We start from the raw sequence: 17,375 nt of genomic DNA on the forward strand, positions 1-17,375 counted from the left end.
CTCACCAGCAAACAGTGCCCTGGAGGGGACAGCTCCAGGGGCTCTGCTGGGCTGTCTGCTTTGTTTGCTGCTCCTGTTTGAACTCAGAGATCTGTTCAGAGCCTTCTGGATCCTGGAGAGGACCTGGGGGTGAGGGGAGCAAAGCACAAGAGCTGCAGCACTGCCACACTCAGTGTCACTGCAGTGTCACCACTGCCAGGGTGAGAGCTCATGGGGTGCACAATTCCCACTGGGCACACCTTCAGCTGGCCCAGCAGCCAGAGCAGAGCTGCTGCAGGGATGTGCAGGCTGCAGAACCCCCCAGCACAGTGTGCAGGTGAGAACTGTGGCAGGGGAGGCACCGAGGGGAGCCCTGGGGGTGTCACCTCTCCCCTGGCCCGGCTCAGTCTGGCACAGCTCTGCCTGCCGAGCTGCTCCAGCGGGCTGTGCCTCCCCAGGAGTGCAGGGAAGAACACGGCTCCTGGCCTCTGGTCAGCAGCAGGGACCACAGACCCAGATCTGAACCTGCATCAGCATTTCCCTCAGGTGGATGACATGCAGCACCTCGCTCTGGGAGCACGGGCAGCCCCCTCCAGAGCACAGAAGGCACCAAGGTGGTGCTTGCAGAGAGGGTCCAGCAGCTGCCGCCCCCACCCTGCCGAGACGGCAGAGCAGCCCCGGGCTGCACAGGCAGCCCGAGATCCAGCGCTGGTGAAGAGAGACCCCGAGATCCAGCACTGGTGAAGAGAGACCCCGAGATCCAGCGCTGGTGAAGAGAGACCCCGAGATCCAGCGCTGGTGAAGAGAGACCCCGAGATCCAGCGCTGGTGAAGAGAGACCCCTAATGTTGGCTCTGCACACAGCCACAGGGACAGCCAGCGCCAGGCACCCACAGGAACGGACCTGCACCTTCTGCTTTCCAAACACCTCCTGCACCTCACCCTCTGAAATACCAGAGCGTGCATCTAGCGACTGCTTTAGTCCAGCAGTTACAGCTCAGACTGCTCTGCAGGAGCTGGAGATCAACCCCTCCTTAATTCATAGAATAGAAAGGGAAATGCTTCCTAACCTGGGATAAATGTCTGTTGCCAAAATGTCCACATTAAACGGATAGCTTTGAGCTTTTGTCCAATAGTTAATTAAAACCGCATAATTAATCCTTGGTTTCATTCACGTCCAATCCTCTTCCACATTTTAAAATGTGCTCTGATTAATACAAACTGAACATACACCCACTACCTCCATCTCCACAGCAGCACCAAGATACCTAAAACATGACCTCTTAACCACTGTATTCTTTAGCAGCATTTTATTAAAAATAATTACCTGTACAAATATAAAATACCTCCACACAATTTCATTCCCTGTATTTGTTTTTTTGCTGCAACAAAAGTGTGTGAGGCAAGTTCAGGATGCACTTCTCCAGTAATACTGATGGCTGCAGGAATTCTGGAGTTGGTTTCCTAATTTTTCTTTTCCATTTCCACCACTTTTTCTAAGGCTGCAGTTTCCATTTAAAAACACTAAGTTTGCCATAAAGCAGGCAGGTGCAATACAAAAAAAAATTATCCCCAGCTTACCAAGACGTGGAAATTTTTGGGCATTTTCTTTGAAAAAGAAGAGAATAAACTAAGAAAGATTCTCACGTGCTCTCCTATTCTTCAGGGGGGTGTGTGTGTTTCACCACAGGTTTCAGAGGAAGGGCTTGATTCTGTTAGTGAATACACTCAAATGACCCAATGTGCACGACCAGTCAGGTTTATGGCTGAGAATCAACCACAACCATCAGGAGCTGCACCCCAAGCTCAGCAGCCCACAGGGCTCATCTGTAACTGCACCACCAGACTGCTCGAGCTGGAACCTATGCAGGCATAAGTTCATTATTCCTAAAATGAAAAGGCAAAACCAAACTGGAATCCCACTAGAACCTTTAAAAAACACCCACAATTCCTTTAATAAAACAGCCACTTGCTGTGTTCCTGTTGCTCCCAGCTTCACAGTGAGCCAGGCAACTTTGGAGGACAAAACGGGAAAACGAGGAGAGACAAAAACCCAACAATTCCTCTGCAGCCTGCGTGATTTCCTGGATCCTGTTTGTGGAGTGCAGCAGTGCAGGAGACCTGCGTGGGAGGCAGGAGGCTTCAGAAAGTGACAACCTTGGGTGGCTTGGGCTGCGCCGTGCGCGGCGGCGGCGCGGCCGCGACGTCCTCGTGGTCAGCGCTCAGGCCGGGGCTCCAGCGCCCGACTGTCACCTGCTCTGCAGGACACAACACAGCGGTGACAGGGACAGCTCTGCCCACGGGGACAGAATGCCACGGCGCCCACGCCAGCCTCTGCACACCCCAACCGGCCCAGCCCGCCTGGGAAACGCAGCTGCAGGGCCTGGAGCCCTGTGCCTGCGCTCACCTGCCTGCCTGGCACACTCTGCACAACGCACCCCTGATCCCAAAGAGCATCACAGCTCTTGACAATGCTGCCAACTAACTCAGCTGGTTTTAACCAGCACCTCCAGGTCTGGAACAAGTCCCTTGGGAGAATACAGCCTTCATTATGCATGTTAAAATTACCAGAAAAAGGTAGGAAAAATCTGGTTACGGGCTTCTAAAGCATCAGTCACCCAAGTGGGCACAGCCTCTACTTGCAGATGAGTTTGGGGAAATTTCAGAGCCTTTTGGTGTCACAAACTTCTGTCATACCAATTCAGACTGAGCAAATTCTAAACTGGCAAAGCAGCACACACCTACAATCCTACATATGGTCTCTCTCTAAAAATACCATAAATATAGGATCAGATATAGAAAATGTCATATATATTTCTTACATAAATTTCACCTAAGTGGCTTATCATTAAGTGTGTCATAGAAACAGAGTAGGAAAATGCACAGCTGTGTCACCGCTGCAGTAACTGGATCATTCTTCAAACCCTTTTTTGATGCTTTGCCTCCTGCAGCACAGGGGGGTTTGGGGTATATAATTTAATTTTTCTACCCAGATGGAAAGCTGAGGGACACGTAAGAAGGCAGTTTATTAGCTGTGAATCCAGCTGGCCAGATCTCCTCAGTCCCTGTCCAGGGTGGCTGGCACACCTGCCTGCACACACCACCACCCTGCACCTGCCACTGGGTTCAGCTCCAGCACTTGACACGGGAATCTGCAAAAAGCAGCAGCCAGTTCTGCTGCACAGCTGCCAAACTGTGAACAGCAGCACAAATACAGCCAAAAAAATACAGATTATTTCATATGGCATCCAGATACAGACAATATGAACTTTCTTTTTAAAAAAAACAATTACCTCCGTTTTGCATTGAAACTTCCTGCCTCCTCCACACCCTCCCTGAGTGTTCCAACAACAGGTCACCTCTGCAGCTTCCAAGTTCTCTTCCCAAAGCCTTTCCCCTGACCACAGTCGTGCAGAGCAGTAGCTGAACACTGCTGGACCCACACCCACCCACACCCCCTGCAGCTCACCTGCATTCTGCTTCTCTGGGCAATCTTTCTTGAAGTGTTCCACAGAGCCACACAATTTGCAGCCCCCACCTGTTCACACAGAAAGTTGTTACTCATCTGAGGGGGAAAAAAACACCACAAAACACCCAAAAAACAGCCAAGCCAACGTCCTCCCTGTGTCTGCGAGGGACAGAGCTGTTTGGGATCACACTGTTCTGTACAGCACCACACCCCACAAACTCCAGCCACTGCTTACTGGGTATCTCTGATTTGATGGAAGCTCTCTTTTTGAGAAACAAGCTGAATTCTGCTGAAATCCATACTAAACATAACTTTTAAAATGGACAAGGGCTCTTGATAGGCAGATAATCCACCTGCAGGTACTGAGATGTGAAATTCTACACAATATAAACATCTGAAAGCAAGGTGATTTTTGTTCCACTTTTAACTGTGCTGGAAGATCACCTTCTGGAGTTTGCCAAGACCCCACATTTGTGCTGGGAAACACCAGGAGACAAAATGCTGGTTGTTGGAGCCAACAGAGAAGTGAAACCCTCAAAGTCAGACCCCAACTCCCATTAAAGTTACCCAGACTGAAGACAGTCTCCCTTTAGTGGGAGCCCCTGTTTTGCCACCTCCCAGAATCTTAAGCTATTGGGTGCACGTACATGTAAATACACATTCACACAGGATTTTGCTCCTTTGTGCATTGCCTGATACTGATTTGAAAATGCCACACTTTGCAGCTCGTCCTATCATTTAATACTAAAGCTACACTTAAAACAGAAATCCTCCAGCTAAGTATTTGACAATGAATTCCACAGAATTACTCTGCTTTTACTGAAAGATACACAAGAATTCTTTCTAGCCACATTCCCATTCACTTGCAGTGTTCTGTATCAGGTAAGGAGGACACAGAAATTTAATTTTACTGAATTTAGTGGATCAGTACACTCACCTTCAGCATACAACCCCTTGGGATTGTCCGGACACGACCTTGACAGGTGCCCCATCTCACCACAGATGAAACATTTTGCATATGGAAATGGCCCTGCAAAATCCCACAGGGTTTATGGTCCACATCAAAACCTTTCTGAAGCCACAGACCCAACACAGTGCCATGACAATATTTTATTACTGTCAGGCTCCTTGTTATCGTACTGCAAAATTTAAATTTCTAACCCACAGAGCCTCAGGGTCAGCAGTCAGACAATTGAGACCCGATGACTTCACAGCACCACAAATTGCTGAGACTCACCAGCAGCTGGATGCACCTTGGCTCTGCATTTGCTGAGGTCGTGCTCCGTGGACCCACAGCGGTAGCAGATCCCTGTCCCCATGTCCTGGCTCTCCAGCACTGCAGGACAATCAGCCACGCCGTGGCCAGGCTCTCTGCAGTGGAAACACACCTGGGAAGAGGAAAAGGCAGTGATTCTGTGAGCAGCACCAAAACCTGTAAATCCCAGCCCCACAGGGCCTAAAGAGTAAACACTGTTTTGTCCCCAGGAAAAAGCAGCCAGGAAGGAACTTTGTGCTCTGCCATCAAACGGTGCTCTGTGCCATCAAACCACGTTATTGTGGGCACTTTTCTCCTTCAACCACCAACAGTGTGACGAACCACACAAAGAAATTACCTGGGTTAGTTTCACCCAGGAACCAAGAGGGGCTGGGGGTCCTGGAAGGGGCAGGGGGAACAGTGCTGAGCCAGAAGAGCCATGTTAAACGCCACAGCTGGAGCTGAAAGACTTTTGCTCCATCTTTTTTTGAAACATCTTTTGTTCCAAACTTCACATTTTTCATCTGAAATACGTTGTGCCTGTGGCTGGGTAGGGAAAGAGATCTGTGCCTCCAACATGGAGTTCTCTTTTAACAAGAAAGAGGGAAAGTGACTGGGGGCTGAAAGGGGGAAATTTCAGGGGAAAATGCAGTGGCTATTCCCTGGATGAGACCCCACACACACACCACAGTCCAGGCAGGACTAACACAAGGCAGAGACCCCACAGCTCTGCCAAAATCCTTGCAGAAGAAGGAACCTTGCAACTGATTATCCACACAGCAGCTGAAAGGCAAAGGGGATAAAGGAGGATGTTCTGCAGTGAAATCCCTCTCTTTGGGCTGTCCACATTCCACCCCAGGGGCTGTCCTGAGTGACCCTCTCCAAGGCACGGCCACCCCTAACTGAGATGTGCGACTGAAATCACTGAATCTCCACCTCAATGTAAATAAAACAGTATAAAAGTGAGTTCGGAACGGGGAGAAGTTTGGGAAGAGCCACGGCAGCCTGTGGGATCAGCTGAGCCTGTCTCTTCCCCACAGCCGCCCTAGGCGAGCCAGCTCTGTGCCAGCTTTACCACAGTTAGAGTTTGTCTAGGGCTTTAATTAGATTGTTTCGGACACTTTAGCAGTCAGACGCTGACATCGGCATCCCTCCAGCCTCAACCCGCCACATTTCATTACAAAGGGTGTACGAGCTGGCACGCTGCCCACACGTGAGGGCTGTGATAAAAAGGCAAGGTTTGTCCCTTTTCTCCCCGCGGATGCAGGACAGGCCTCACCATGGCGTTCTTCTTCCTCTCCTGCCTCCTCAGCCTCCTGCTCTCCCTCCGCCTGTCCTTCCTCCTGGCCTCCTCCTCCTGCTGCCGCTGCCCGAACCCGTTCACGTCCTGGTTCTCGTACTCCTTCTTCCTGCGGCTCCTCCTGGCCGCCCGCGGCTCGGGCTGCGCGCTCAGCTGCTCCCAGGGGGTGGCGGGCAGCGCCCGGGCCGCGGGCGGGGCGCTCCGCCGGGCCCAGCGGGTCATGGATGGGCCGGCACCGGCACCGGGCCGGTACCGACACTGCCAGGGCACGGGGAAAGCAGCCGGGCCCGCACGGCCGCGCTCGGTGATGACGGCAGGGAAGGGGAGGAGAACCGGGGCAGGAAAAGGCGGAGCGGCAGGAGCGGGACGGGAGGAAAGGGAGCCGGGCGTGAGGGGAAATGGAGCCTGGGATGAGGGAAAAGGGAGCCCGAGCTGAAGGGAAAGGGGGCTCCGGGTGAGGGGAGAGGAGCTCGGGGTGTGAAGGGATGAGGGGATGGGGAGCCCGGCATGAGGGAAGGGGCGCTCGGGGTGAAGGGATGAGGGGATGGGGAGCCCGGGCTGTGGGGATGGGGAGCCCGGCATGAGGGAAAGGGAGCCCGAGCTGAGGGGATTAGAAGGAAAGAGCGGGACGGGGCTGTGGGGAAAGGAGGGCCCGGGTGAGGTGAAGGGTGTGTGAGGGGGCGGCCGGAGGTGAGGCGCTGAGGGAGAGGAGGCGCTGGGGCTGAGGGATGGAGGGAGCGGCGTGAGGGAAAAGGGCTGAGAGCGAGGGGTGCCCGTGCTGAGGGGAATCGTGACATGGTTTGGGTTGGAAGGGACTTTAAACCCCATCCATGGCAGGGACCCCTCCCAGTGTCCCCACTGTCCCCAGTGTCCAGCCTGGCCTTGGGCACTGCAGGGATCCAGGGGCAGCCACAGCTGCTCTGGGAATCCCATCCCAGCCCTGCCCACCCTGCCAGGAACAATTCCTGCCCCAAAATCCCAGCCAGCCCTGCCTGTGGCACTGTGTGCTGTCCATAGCATAGAGTTAAAATGTTTCTAAGACACAGGAATTGTATACAATGGATTCAGCGGGTGGGAAGAAAGGTTGGGTCTGGTAGGGCTGGGAATGGGGACCAGGCCCTGAGAACGAATGTTGAGCTTTGTCTGCACCTGCGTAATCATCATATGATGAATAATGTGACTGTTAAATATAATGATTTTTTGGTAATTGAATACAATTATTGTTTAATTGTAACAAGAATCATAAGAAAGAATGTTTGGGAGTCCTGATGAAAATTGCAAGAATACATGCTTGGATGAGATCCATGTATACGATAGAACAATATGTGTTTAATAATTAATATATAATCATATAACAAAAAGGATATGGAAACATATCCATTTCGAATCCATGCTGGAATCAGATTTGGGTTTGTACCCCTGATTCCCAGAGCTCTTCAATAAAAGCACCTGCATGTAATCATCCTGTGATAATGTGTTTCAAATGCTAACAGCCCCAGCCTGTCAGGAAAATTAACCCACAAACACCAGAGGTTCATGTCCAGAAAGGAGACAGAGGAGTCTTTTTGCTTTATTCCAATAAAGGGACAGGCCATGGGGCATTCACATTTTTGGATTTTTGGAGGACTCAGCCTCCTTTTATCCCAATTTCCCTCTCTCTTTCCCCATTGCTGAGGCACTTGAGAGGCACAGACTGCCCAAACACCTGACACCTGAGATTCCCCTCTCATGTACAACCCTCCCTTTAATTTTAATTCTTAGAGAATCCATGGTTCTTCTCCATTGCTTCTTTCATCTTCCAATATCCAATTTCATTTATCAGCAAACCTACAGTTTGTAAAGGCAAATATCGTTTTCCATTCATCAATGAGTGGAATCCATCTCTTTGTTTCATTTATCTCTCAGTGCTGGTTTTATCTACCAGCAGATCCACAGCTCGTTTGTTAAGACAAATCCAACATTCCTCTCAAAAGCATTAGTAAAAAGAGCTAAAATATATATATATATGAGAATATAACCTTGAAGAGAACCAGACAAACAACACTGAAAAACACTGAGCCTCAATTATCAATAACTGTCAAACTGCAGACCAGGGGCCTCGTGAGGAAACAGGACTCTCAAAATCACATCTGCATTATGGCATGTACTCTAAGAAGATAAAGTCAAATAAGCTAAAATAAATGATTTCCAGAATGGAAAAACTCAATGAATGTTTGAATATGTATAATACTCATTAATATGCATTTAACCAATTCAAAGAAAGAATAATATGTAAGAATTACAGTTAATGGTGTGCTTTTGTTTGGCAAAGCAACCCAGCCCTGGAAACTGTCCCTTTTATCCCTTATTAAACTTTTAAATGTTTTAAACGAGGGGTGACCTGAGCCAGTGTTCACAGAGGACCCCACTCAGCAGCTTAAATGAATGTTTATCAGCCAGAAAATGCTCTCCCCCCTCCCCAAATTCAGGCTGCTGCATCTCAGTTTCAGTATTTCACTAGATCCCTGTGGCATTCCCGGTTGATTTTATATAGTATGTGCATTATACATACACTGTATAAAAAATGTAAAGAATATTACACTTTCTCGGGTAGCTGTCCCTAACGCCTGACACAATCTCCCTGGAGCAATTTGCGGATTTTGCCGATTTTTGAGTGGTTTGGAGCCCACTAGAGGGAGGTGTGCACAAAGCCTGTTTTAAACTGCACCTCTGCCAGGCAGGACCAGCTCGTTCTAATTGTTCAAGAGCAATTAGAGCTGCCTGCAGATAAAAATGACTGGTGAACGCCAGGAAACAAAACCAGAAGGTATTTTATAATCTAATTTTTAAATTAAAAACACCTCCTTTGCTGATGTGGTTACTTACAGCTCAACCTGCAACTTGCTTTGCTTTCTGCTTTGGTGAAGTCCTGATTGTGCTGTCCTAACTTTCCAGCCTGGAATTTTATCTGTGTCTAGGCAGGATCAGCCACCCTTAGGATCCAGGCAGTGGAAAAGGTGTTTAACACCTTCCTGCTAAATCAGTCAGACAGCATGTACCTCAAATATCTCTTATTTGGGAGAGGCCACACCTGTTTAAATGTGCACTGCTTTGGGATTTGTTCCAGGGTGACACTACTGGAGCTCCCCTGTACCTGGGCTCCAGGTGAGTTATGAGCAAGGCAGCAGCAGTGCAAATAATTGTAATATTTTACGCCTTTTTCTTTCATATTTTCCTAAGAAACAGCAAATTGTCTGAACACAGCACAGTGTTCATATGTTCATCATCCTCATACTCCAAAAAGGAGGTTTTGTCTGCTGAAGGGATACCAGAATTTTTGGCTCTACACACAGAGCTGATGTTATCTTTGTTAACTTTTTTTTTTTCCTGCATGGTTTGGGTAGTTTATACTACTTGGCAGAGTGTCAGGGTGACATTTTTGTGGTTTTAATGTGAATGCAAGCCTGGGGAGAGAAAAGAAAATTAGCCCCTCTTTCCTCTTAAATTCTGTTACATCTGCAATATTCTGAGAGTCCTTTGCAGGTGGTTCACTTTGGTTTATTCTCCATAAGATCAAGAGATTGCTTAGCATTTAGTGCTCTGCTTTCTTGTCAGTGTTAAATGATTACCTGTGTTATATTTGATGTTAAATATTTATGGATTTTGACTGCTACAACCAGGGCAGCATTCTCCTCAGTGGGTCTGCTCAGCTGACCCTGGATGTCATTTCCACCAGGCTGTGCTGCTCACAAATGTGATTCAGGATATCTAACCAGAGTTTAAATAATTTGCTCCACTGACTTCTAGATCAACTCAGGTATTTATTGGTTTATATTCATGCAAATGTTTGAGTGCATGGATTAACTGAAGCCTTTGAAGGTTAAGGTCAGTGGTCAGTTATTTTATTTTTATTGTATTAGTTTTGTTTGGTTATTTACACTGCAGAGCTGCTGTTTGTTATTCTTAGATCAGAATGACAATCTGAGAAACATGGCTCAAGTAGGAGTATTAGACATGCACTGTTAGGGTGGCACAAGAATTTCCCCAGGTTTTAGTTTTGGTGGCTGCCTGTTAAACAGAAAACACAATTTTCTCACAGGAGAATGTAACTTTTTATTTTTTTTCAGAAACCCACGGTGAGGAAGTGAATGAATTCATTTGCACAGCACTTCACTTAAGTGAAGTCTTCACATCACAAAGCTGTAATTTCTAGGGTTAAAGGTATAAAGGAATAAGGGAAGTATGAGTTATCCTGCTGTGTTTGGATAAAAAGGCCTTTTCTGCAGTATTGGTTGTGCTTTAAAAACTGCTGCATTTCACAGAGAAAAGGAGGAAGAACAGGCTGAAACTGCAGGCAGCACAGAGTACAGATTCCTTGGGCAGAGGGATCAGCAAGGGAGAGTGCTCTAATCTTTTCTGTCTTACTAATTTCTTATATTCCTCTCAGCCAAGAAAAGGGTAAATTCCTAATTTCTACAGAAAAAGAAAAAGAAAGTAAAAAAAGTAGAGTTGCCAGTAGTTCGTGCAGTTATGGCCGAGTACCAGGTAGATTTTCAGTCATTTCAAAACCCAAATGTTGGTTCAGAAAGCAGAGCATAAAACTGCAATGAGAGCTAAAATAGATATTTCTTGAAGGTGTACACTGAAAATTTACAGCATTTTAAAACCAGAATACACATTGAATGAGCTAAAAATTAACTGGCATAATTTATCAATGTCTTTTTCCTCTTGGCTGGGTCCACCTGAGTTCCCTGAGCAGTGAGTAGATAAAAAAAACCACTTTCATTACCCTTGTTTACTGATAGATTTATTACTGTAATGTAACTGATATTTTCTCATTAGGAGCCCAATATTTTCCTGTAATAATTTTGAGTGAATTAAAAATGTGCTACAGTTATCAGCAGTAGGCTGGGCAGGAGGTGACTGTGCCCTCTGGGAAGATTTGGCTTGGTAGGACTCCTGTACTATATGCAGTGCATTTTGGTGTTTCCCACAGGCATTTTTGCAGGCAAAATAAGTGATTATTTAAGTCATTAATCTTTTAATTAAACCTTAGGCTGAAGGCGAACTGTAAGAGGCATTGCAGGAGGAAGATGAGCATGCAGGTCTTAAATTGCATTCCAGTGAGTCTTAATTAGTAAAGTAATTCTGTATCAATATTAGCTGTAACTCCTCGTGTTATGTGCTGCCTCTTGGTTGTGATGCTTCCAGAGAATGTTATGTCAGGTGTGCATTGACCTGTAGGAGTGGCAGAGTCGTGACCCTCCAGAGCCTGTTGTCAGCTTTTTTTGGACAGGCAGGGATTTCAGGAGCACAGTGTCACATGTGAGATCAGTTTCAGCTGATGTAGCTATAGAATTCACAGGCTGGTTTGGGTTGGGAGGGACCCTAAATCCCACCCAGTGCCCTGGCAGGGACCCTTCCCACTGTCCCAGCTGCTCCAGCCCCAGTGTCCAGCCTGGCTTGGGCACTGCAGGGATCCAGGGGCAGCCACAGCTGCTCTGGGCACCCTGTGCCACCCTGCCAGGAACAATTCCTTCATCATATCTCATCTAAAGTGCCCATTTCTCTGGTCTTGTAATGGGAAATTCCTGCCCAGCTCTCACCCTGCATGAACTGCCTAATGGAGCACAGGGCTTTGAAGGATTTGGGCTCTGATGGAGCTTGACCTGAGAGATTATTTCTGCTGATCCCTCGGTGCTTTGTCAAGGGCATTAGGAAAGTGCTTGAGGCATGACACAGAGCTCCTGGGGCACTTAATAAAATAAATTTCAAAGATTTATAGAAAATCGGTGTCTATCAGGAAAGAGTTTTATTTGGCAGAAAAGGACAGTGCAGTACTTGTGGCATGGAGAAAATAAATATGAGAAACAAAAAGTTGCATTTTATGCTCAGAGCTAGTGCACTAACCCCGCTTTTGATTTTTTAATATTTTCTTTTTGGGTCATTATCTGTCATTATCTGTATGCTTTTCTTTCTTTGTGTGGGCACAGAACCTTTCAGGTTGTTTGTTTCCTGCTACAGCCATTCTCTCTCATATCCACCTTCCAGCTGCCCCTGAAAGCACAGAGGGGCACAGCCCCTGCCCCCACACCTCAGCCCCAGTGTGGACTCCAAGAACAGAGAAAACTGTCCTGAGTGTTGCCATGAGGGAGCAGGACTGAGCAAAGACATCCTGCATTGACCTAATAGGCGTGTCACTGTCCAAGCTTAATTTAAAATATCAATTAGTGATGTGGGATAAAGAATGAGAATATGCCATTTGTATGAAACAGCTGAGTTGCTCTTGCTGAATATATAGAGATCATGGAGAGAGAGCAAGGTGACAGAAGTGGAAATTGTAGGTGACAACAAGCCTTTTCAAAATAATCCTTGTGAGGAGGAGTATTTTGGTTCTGAAGGATGTGCTTGGACACCAGGAATACAGAGAATGCTGCAGTTGGAGTAGAGCAGGGTGTAAGTCATACCTGGGTGTCCCTGTTTTGTGCAGACTTACAATTCCCTGTCTGGCCAGAGCACAGGGTGGCCAGGGCACTGCTCTGGGTAATTTGCACATCACTTTGCAGTGACTGATTCAGCCTGGGATCACACCTTTGTGTGGGCTGGGGGTCTGGAGGTGTTCTGTCCCAAAACACCCACCAATCCCACCCCACCCACAGTGTGGATCATATTATTTAGAGCCGTGCTTGCTGAGTTTTGGGTCTGTTCCAACATTTGACCAACCTTGTAGGGCAGAACACCTCTCTGATAGGTAACAGGGATTCCCAGTATCCTGACTCTGTTGCCTCCTGTCCTGTCACTCTGCACCCCTGTCTTGGCTTGCAGGGAAGGACATAACCAGCAGTGTGTATTCTGTCACCATCTTTAAACCAGCTGGGCAATCATCTTTATCTTCCCACAGCCCATCCTCCCTCCAGCAGATATCTCCTGTTCATGGCCAGTGAGTCCCAGGGCATGGCTGATCAAATTCCATCATCCCATGGGAGATGCTCCAGCCAGGGCAGGAGCCAAGCCTTTCCTACCCAGAGAAAAACTGACATTTGGGACACCAAGGCACCTTCTTTCCACTGGATTCCAGAGGAAAACCAGACCCTTGCACATCATCCCTGGAGCTTCAGAGGAAACTGCCCCTTCTCCAGGAGCACTGCTCCAGCTGAGCCACATCTGCCCCTGCAGGAGGATGCAGCACCATGGAATGGGACTGTGCCACCACCCTGACTGACTGAGGGTGTCAGCTTGGATTCTGGCTCTGGCAGGGCTGGGATTGTTCTGTGTAATACTGCATTGCTATTGGAATTGTCCTAGTGAAGGACTGTTATTCCTATTCCCATATCTTTGCCTGAGAGCCCTTAATTTCAAAACTGTAATAATTTGGAGGGAGGGGGGTTTACATTCTCCATTTCAAATGAGTCTTCTGCCCTTATTGGCAGATACCTGTCTTTCCAAACCAAGACGAAGTCTGAAGAAGACTCTTGAGCCTGGTTTCCCCTGATGCACACAGGGATGGATATCATTGAGATATCCTCTTAGCCTTCTCCTACCAGGCTCTGCCTCTGGAGCCCATGAGGTTTTCAGCAGCCCCCTCCCGCTGTGAAATGCTCTCTGAAGAGCAGCCCTGCTCTCCAGCTTTTATGTAGTGCCCTCAGTGGACTGAGTGATGCTCCTCATGCTCCAGGATGTTGTTGAAGGCACTGAAACAGCCATCAGCCCCATTCCAGCCCCTCAGGAATGCTGCCAGCAAGTGGCAGCCCTCTGGACATTGTGGTGCTGCCCATCAGCAGGTTTACAAATCAGCAGGAGAAAGCAAAATACAGGCTAGAATCTGAGGACACTTGGCCCACCGTTGGATGTTGTGTTGAGCTGAGAGTTTTGGAGAGCTAACAGTGAATTCTTTTCAGTTTTGCTTATTTACTTTCTATGTAAAATCAGCAAAAGTCTGTTTCCCTCCGCCAGAAATACTATTATTAACCACCATTTGGAAAGCCAGCATCAAAATGCTAGTTAATGTGCCCAGCACAGATGAGGAAGTGACAGCAATCACATGGAAGCTCCAGCCTGCTTTTACACTCAGCAGCTCTCCTTCTGAGCCAGCTCACCATGCTGCTGATTTTCAAGAGCAGCTAATTCACCATCCAGCTCTCAATTAGCTTCCAATTGTGGCTTTTAAAGCCTGCAGACAGTTAAGGGCCAGCTAATCCAGCCACAGCTCTGCAGATATGACTCACCCAGGGACCTTCCTGCATTCTGGCTGTGAAACGCTGTGTTTCCATATGCAAAACAGAGGCAATCAGTGGGATTGTGAGCGCTGGCTGTTTTTTTCCTTTCCGCGGTGCTGCTGAGCACATGGGGCCGTGGTGAGCTGGAGATGTCCCTCGGAGTGGCAGCACATCCTCAGGCACTTTGGGGAGCGGCAGCTGAGCCAGACCCCATTGCCTTGGGGGCTGAGAGCTGCAGGAGGGGGCTGGAGCAGGTTTAGGTGGGATGCAGAATATCAGCAAAATTATTTGCCTCCTGGATTTGGGCAGTTTGCTGCAGGGCACAGAGCAGAAATGAGCAGTGCGCTTATAGGAGGCATTTTAAATATGTCCAGGAGTGCAAGTGCTGCATAGAATTAGAGATTTGTGCTTTTTGCACAGCTGAAGTGAGACTATTCTTATCACCAACCACGAAAGGAGAGCAGTCCCCCCAAAAGAAGCATCCCGAAGTGGTTGTATGGGTGCACCCCAGTAAAGCTGCACCCAGACCAGTTTGTGCCAGTGCAGGCAGGCAGGGAGGAGACCCCAGGTGTCAGGTAGTGTTTTATTACACAATGCATTTATACAGAGATGTACAGGGGTGCCTTTCCATCAGAATGGCAGCCACGTTTACCCTCAGCAGCAGCTTCATCTCCTGCTGAACTGAGGCAGAGGAGGTGGCACCTTGATGTCTTGACCTCTTTCCAGTTTCTTCTCGCAGTCAACGAGGTAATTGACCCCATCAATGACAATCTGGACCAGCTCCACCTACAACAACAGGAAAGCAATTGTATTAACAGAGGATTTAGCTCATCTGTTCATAGAGGAGTGGGAAGTTGTGCTTGTGCTGTAAGTGAGGAGGGTCACAGGCAGCACTCCTCCTCTGGCACAGGGAGTATGGGTTGTGCAAAGCCACAGTAACTCCCTTCTCCTGCTGGCCCTGAGTTTGGACCACCAGCAGCAGAAACTTTTGAGAGGAATGAGGGATTAGTCTTTACAAACAGCTGTGGGTCTGCTGGTAGATAAAACCAGCACTGAGAGATGAAAGAAACAAAGGGAGAGATTCCACTGATTGATGAATGGGAAAAGATATTTGCCTTTACAAACTGTAGGTTCGCTGATAAATGAAATTGGATATTGGAAGATGAAAGAAGCAATGGAGAAGAACCATGGATTCTATAAGAATTAAAATTAAAGGGAGGGTTGTACATGAGGGGAATCTCACGTGTCAGGTGTTTGGGCAGTCTGTGCCTCTCAAGTGCCTCAGCAATGGGGAAAGAGAGAGGGAAATTGGGATAAAAGGAGGCTGAGTCCTCCAAAAATCTGACAGATCCCAGGGGAATGTCCCATGGCCTCTCCCTTTATTGGAATAAAGCAAAAGGATTCCTCTGTCTCCTTTCTGGACATAAACCTCTGGTGTCTGGGCACTAATTTTTGCAACACTTTCAGTTAAGTCCCTAACTGCCCTAACCAACAGGGCAGAAGTCCCTGTGTGAAGTGTTGAGCTGTTTCAAACACGACCCCCAGGAGGGTGCAGGGTTGCTCCCCAGGTGCTGCTGAGCAGGGATTTGTGGCCCAGAGTGTTCCCAGTTGGAACCCTGGCCACTGAGAATTTTAGATTTTCTGTGCTGACAGGCAGTGACCTCCAGGAGAACACTGCATTTGACCTGACACCGTGGAGAAACTTCCAAAATTGAATAATAGAACTGGGATCAGTTTAAATAGAAATATGTTGGAAACATGTTGGAAGACTTAAGAGTTAAAGGTTTTGGTATATAGTTATATATATAAAACAAGATGAAGGTTTTAAGGCATAGGTTTGTCCCTCTTCTTCACCTTCTTCTTTATAAATCTAGATGATATTGTGTGATTAAATAAAAAGTCCCCATTGTGGGCCACGAGTAGTTAGTTACTAAGGTAAAAATAAATAATTTAAGTAACATTTCATAATTGGACACTTAACTTTTAAAAGGCCCTGTTAAAAAAAAATTTTAAAAAATTCCATTTTTAGTTTGTTAGCTTAAAGTACTATAACATTCACTTCTTATGAAATTGTAGTACCAATAAAAATTAATAAACATCTAAGTCCAAAAAAAGAATACTATTTTGCTCATTTAATCCCAACCCTAAAATAAAAAATAAACCTCATTGCAGTGCAGGAGGGTGAGGACGCAGAGCAGCCCTGCTGTGAGTGTTCAGCCCTCCTGGCAGTGCCTGAGGGAGCACTGGAGGTCTTGCTGTGTCTCCCCAGCTCCCAAAACACTCCATGTTTCCAGAGTGTGTGAGCACAGAGATGTGAAAATGAAGTGGGAGGGATGCAAGGAGAGGAACAAGGAGGGTTCTCGCCCTGGTTCACACCAGCCCTGAGCTGCTGGGCCAGGGTGGGTGTTTGTCTTGGGCTGCAGCACAGGATGTGACCAGCAGTGTGTGTTCTGTCACCATCTGTGAAAAAACAGGTAGGGCAGTGTCCTTTATCTTCCCACAGCCCATCCTCCCTCCAGCAGATATCTCCTGTTCATGGCCACTGAGTCCCAGGGCATGGCTGAGAAAATTCCATCATCCCACTGGGAGATGCTCCAGCCAGGGCAGGAGCCAAGCCTTTCCTACCCAGAGAAAAACTGACATTTGGACACCAAGGCACCTTCTTTCCACTGGATTCCAGAGGAAAACCAGACCCTTGCACATCATCCCTGGAGCTTCAGAGGAAACTGCACCTTCTCCAGGAGCACTGCTCCAGCTGAGCCACATCTGCCCCTGCAGGAGGATGCAGCACCATGGAATGGGACTGTGCCACCACCCTGACTGACTGAGGGTGTCAGCTTGGATTCTGGCTCTGGCAGGGCTGGGATTGTTCTGTGTAATGCTGCATTGCTATTGGAATTGTCCTAGTGCAGAACTGTTATTCCTATTCCCATCTCTTTGCCTGAGAGCCCCTTAATTTCACAATCATAGTAATTTGGAGGGAGGGGGTTTACATTCTCCATTTCAAGAGAGGCTCCTGCCTCTCTTAACAAGCACCTGCCTTTCAAACCAGGACAGTGTCCTTGGTGTGGCTGGGACTGGCAGGAGGGCAGGGACATTCACAGTGCCTGAGGAGTGGCCATGGCCCTGCTGGGGTGGTCCCTGAGCTGTGGGGAGCATCCTGCCCCTCCTGCTCACC

At 47.9% G+C, this 17,375-nt stretch overlaps 2 protein-coding genes across 4 annotated transcripts in view; both read right to left on the reverse strand.

The window, feature by feature from the left end:
* Window positions 1-1,273: 1,273 nt before the first annotated feature.
* ZCCHC9 (zinc finger CCHC-type containing 9) lies at window positions 1,274-6,262 on the reverse strand. 2 transcript variants are annotated; one of them, XM_079333354.1, is made up of 5 exons: window positions 5,982-6,262; window positions 4,685-4,835; window positions 4,385-4,477; window positions 3,448-3,516; window positions 1,274-2,231 (listed from the first exon to the last, which is right to left on the reverse strand). In XM_079333354.1, exons 1-5 carry the CDS (start codon window positions 6,222-6,224, stop codon window positions 2,194-2,196), a joined length of 594 nt encoding a protein of 197 aa, XP_079189480.1. In that variant the 5' UTR covers window positions 6,225-6,262; the 3' UTR covers window positions 1,274-2,193. The 2 variants fall into 2 exon arrangements, with proteins under 2 accessions (XP_079189480.1, XP_079189479.1); XM_079333353.1 differs by having other exon boundaries at window positions 1,274-2,236.
* Window positions 6,263-14,766: 8,504 nt separating this feature from the next.
* Window positions 14,767-17,375, reverse strand: part of CKMT2 (creatine kinase, mitochondrial 2) — a 100,566-nt gene continuing 97,957 nt past the window's right edge. For both annotated transcript variants that reach the window (XM_079333337.1, XM_079333336.1), the window contains exon 10: window positions 14,767-14,983. In XM_079333337.1, coding sequence (XP_079189463.1) covers window positions 14,864-14,983 — 120 coding nt within the window. In that variant the 3' untranslated portion in view covers window positions 14,767-14,863. The remainder of the gene's footprint in view (window positions 14,984-17,375) is intronic.

The sequence above is a fragment of the Erithacus rubecula genome (assembly GCF_903797595.1).
Source record: "Erithacus rubecula genome assembly, contig: scaffold_96_arrow_ctg1, whole genome shotgun sequence".
In the NCBI taxonomy this organism is placed as follows: domain Eukaryota; kingdom Metazoa; phylum Chordata; class Aves; order Passeriformes; family Muscicapidae; genus Erithacus; species Erithacus rubecula.

What these genes read in the sequence shown, in the direction of transcription:
- ZCCHC9 (XM_079333353.1), bottom strand. Translation starts at nt 6,224, where the DNA reads ATGACCCGCTGGGCCCGGCGGAGCGCCCCGCCCGCGGCCCGGGCGCTG. An exon ending in CAAGGTGCATCCAGCTGCTG is followed by an intron (nt 4,478 to 4,684) that starts GTGAGTCTCAGC and finishes GGGATTTTGCAG; the next exon opens with GGCCATTTCCATATGCAAAA. An exon ending in CCCAGAGAAGCAGAATGCAG is followed by an intron (nt 2,237 to 3,447) that starts GTGAGCTGCAGG and finishes TGTGTCCTGCAG; the next exon opens with AGCAGGTGACAGTCGGGCGC.